This window comes from Leishmania mexicana, chromosome 32 (assembly GCF_000234665.1).
Source record: "Leishmania mexicana MHOM/GT/2001/U1103 complete genome, chromosome 32".
Classification (NCBI taxonomy): domain Eukaryota; phylum Euglenozoa; class Kinetoplastea; order Trypanosomatida; family Trypanosomatidae; genus Leishmania; species Leishmania mexicana.
The window spans coordinates 960,265-964,027 of NC_018336.1; the positions used below are offsets into that span (position 1 = coordinate 960,265).

General features: G+C 60.3%; 1 protein-coding gene across 1 annotated transcript; it reads left to right on the forward strand.

Annotated features, from left to right (window-relative positions):
• Positions 1-1,261: 1,261 nt before the first annotated feature.
• LMXM_32_2410 (conserved hypothetical protein) lies at positions 1,262-3,265 on the forward strand (the record flags this gene model as incomplete). The annotated part of the gene is made up of 1 exon (XM_003878448.1): positions 1,262-3,265. The coding sequence occupies one exon, from the start codon at positions 1,262-1,264 to the stop codon at positions 3,263-3,265; it is 2,004 nt and encodes a 667-aa protein (XP_003878497.1).
• Positions 3,266-3,763: the final 498 nt, after the last annotated feature.

The following is a 3,763-nucleotide window of genomic DNA, read 5'->3' on the forward strand; positions in this document are numbered from 1 at the left end:
ACACACACATGGCGCCGGTCTCTCCTGGTACTCTCTGTGCATAGTTGATGGAAGGGCAAAGTACTCGTCAAGATGCGCAGAGTGCGTGCGTGATTAAACGCTCAACGGAACGTTAAACCTCTAATAAACATATGCGATTGGCAGGATAGCAATGAAGTCGAAATTCGACAGACATGTGAACACATGCGCGCGGGTTGCCACCGATAGGCTTTTGGGCGGGTATGTGTGTGAAGGAGTGGCGGTGGGATCCAACAGCTGCGCCTCGCTGGGGCAACGGTGAAACACCGCACGCCACGTTTGCGGCGTCCTCGGTTCTTTTTGGCGTGCCTTATGGTTCGCTCTGCCTCCACCTGCTTCTCGGTCATCGTGTGTGTGACAGACTGTGTCTCTTCATTCTCCCCTACTTGGTTACCTGCGCCACTGCCCTCGTGTGCGCCTCGACAGTGGTTGAGGGGGAGGGATCGGCGGGCAACGGGAACGTGGCCGTACCTGCCGCGCTACAACGCTCCGCGACCTTCCTCTTCCCTCCCCCTTTTTTTGGCGGGTAGCGAGGTGACGTCAATGTGACGCCACATCTGCGTGCCTCATGATGCATATCTGTTCTTCTCCGCCCCTCCCCCCTTCGCCCTTTCTCTTTTTTCTTGCTGCCCAACCTGCACGCCCGCATGGCATGGGTGAGGTGGACTTTGAGACGGACGACACACCCCTTGTGCGGCAGTGTCCCGCTCATATATGCATCCCCCCGTCCCCCGACGACCGCTCCAACACGTACAAGCTTCCATTCCGGCCGTCAGACGGCAAAAACAAAGAAGACAACGTCATCACCGCCTCACGCCACCTTCCCTCGGCTACTCGCTCATAGGTAAGCGGCGTTGTGCGACCGAGCGTTTGGCGGCTGCTCGCCGTCTGACGCCTGCGTCGGTGGCACCTTGGCTGAGAGAGACCACGTATTTCAGCAGGGCAACAGCACCACGTCACTTCTTGTATCATGTATCACGACGCACCGGTTGAGGCAGCCGTGGTGGTGCATCGTCACCGCCAGCGACGCACTGCTTCAGCTTCCGGAGTCAACGGTGACGAAGGCGAGGCTGAGCGACGCATCATCGACGGCTACCAACTGCGTCGCGTCGTGGACTTCCTCTTGACTGGGGGAACTCATGACGGGAAGGGGGCCACGGCGTCTGGCGGAGGGGCGGCGTCATTGTCCTGCCAGCTGTGCTGCAGCACCGCCGCCGTGCCATCGCGGCTTGGCCTTCCCTACATGCGTGTTGCCCTGCAGTTTCCAGACGAGCTTCTTGGCGATGCGGTGGCTGTGGTGCACTGCCTGAGCAGCCTCGTCGCCACAGATCAGCGGTACATTGAGGCGATGGAATTCAAGAGGGCGGAAGGGGCGGTGAAGGACGAGTCGCAATGCTGCACCGCTGGTGCGGTAGCACCGCCCCAGCGAAGAGGACTTGCAGCGGCTGGGGCAGCAGCAGCAGCACACATCAACCCTGCGACGATGGACAACCCGAACTGTCCCACGAGCGCTATGCGTTTGTTTGTCCTGGCCGACAACACCTTTGGCAGCTGCTGCCCTGATGAGATCACCGCCCAGCACTACACGGCGGACTGCATTGCTCACTTTGGTGAAGCCTGCATGAGTCGCTCAACCCGCCTGCCGGTCTTCTATGTCCAGCCAGTGTTTCACTTCAATGCACTTGCCACTGGGGCTGTGGCTGGCAGCGACGCCGTAGAAGCGCTGCTGAATGCCGAGGCGACCTTAGTGCTGGAGGTGGCGCGGCGGGTCGCGTCGGCTGTTCACCGTCGACTCAGCAACTGGTGGGCTGAGAAGATGGAAGCGACCGGCGCTTCGGTAGGAGCACCCTGCCCGGTGCGTCCCCGTCTCGCTATTGTTGGCACGTACCCGACGAAAGCCATCGTACAGGCGGCTGAGCGTCGCTGGAGCACCACTGACGATTCTAGTGTTCCAATCAACTGGCCGCTCTTCGAAGAGCGCAGCCTCCCTCTCGCAGCTGAGCCGGCCAAGTTGCACGGCGCGGAGGCCAGCAGCGTTGCCGATGCAGGGTTCACTACCTCGGGTGAGGACTGCTGGCTCGTTAACGGCGTGCGCTTTCCTCGCTTGCTTTCCTCGTCATCGTCGCCCGCGCCGTCGCACGAGGTACAGTACCTGCTCTTTATTGGCGCTGTCGGCTCTTCGGCACTGGTCCATGTTCTGACGGCAGAGCAGTACAACCAGTTCCACTACAGTGACCTGTGCCGCGAGTACCTTGCGTGGGACGGCGGTGCTGAGGTGAGCAACGTACCCGTCGTTTGCGTTCTGGATAGTAGCTTTGGTGACACGGCAGGGACGAGGGAGCAGCTGCACAATGTCTCCAAGTGTCTTGCAGAGGCTGGTGCTTCTCCGTCTGCGTCTCTCGAGCTGACAGATGCTGTGCACCATTGGGTGTCAGCCGCGTGCGCCGACGGCGTCGCTGCGGCTCTTGTAACTGGTGATGGCATGCGAGCTCAGCAGATGCTGCAGCGGCGCATGAGACAGCGCGCCTTCAACATCGAGTCCGTGCGGGCAAGCTCCGCCATCGGCATCCTCGTTGCCTCGCTGGCCATCGAGGGCTACTACGAGGTGACGCAGCAGCTCCACCAGCTTCTTCGGGCCTACGGGAAGCGCAGCTACATGATCTATGTCGGCCACTTGAATGAGTTCAAGCTGGCGAACTTTGTTGACACAGTTGACTGCTTTGTCGCGGTGGCCTGCCCGTACAGCCGGCAGGGCCATTTCACCGAGAAGAGGGATGGCTTCATGAAGCCAATCGTGTCACCGGCCGAGGTGCTCGTCGCTTTGACGAGCACCGACGACACGCAAGCAGACGAGCAGTACGGCATGGTGGCCGTCTACACAACCTCCTTTCAGGCAGTGCTGCCGCTGCTGAAGAGAGCCGTGCAGTCGCGCCGAAGCGAGCTTGAATCCCGCGCAGGCGGCACGGACGCTGACACGCAGCATAGGCAGAATGTCGAGGAGGGACAGTGGACATCCAGCGGCGCGCTGGTACGTGCCAGTCTTGGAAGCGGCGGTGATGCCTTGATTGTTCAGGGAAGCTCGCAGGGTGCTCTCGCCCGCCTGTACGAGCGCGAGTACGTTGGTCTTGACCCTCGGGTGGGGCAGACGCCGATTCAGGCCGACATCCTGGAGGGCAAGCACGGCATTGCGCGCGGCTATGCAAAGGAGCGGGAGGGACAAGGCGTGCCACTGTCAGGGACCCCGTGATGCGGGGCTGCCGTCGCAGCGTTTCTCCAAGGCACGAGTGACGCTAGCTTTCTGGCGCTTTTCTTTTGCCATATTTTCTTTGCTAACTCATAACAAGCACAGCGGATAAGAGACGGAAAGGCGTGGCCCCGATTTCTGAGGATGGGCGAACCGCGTAAGACAGCGGATGGTATCGGGAAGTGGTGGATGACTCGGTGTGTGTGGGCACATCTTGATGCATAGACGCACACCTACGTGCACGTGCACACGTGTCGGCACGGAAAAGTCGGGTGCGCGCTTCAAGTGAGCGGCACACTGACACACAAACACACACATACGCACATGACGCTGTGATACAGGTGACTGTGGTGTGACTTTCTTGACGCATCATTGAAGGGGCGCCGCCGTACGTGCTCTCTCGCTTCCTCTTTCACTCACTCTGTGCTTCGTCATGCAAGGGGGACCAGTTCCAGTTGCACACAGGCATGTGGCGGTGATGTGTACGCTGCACCTTTCTTC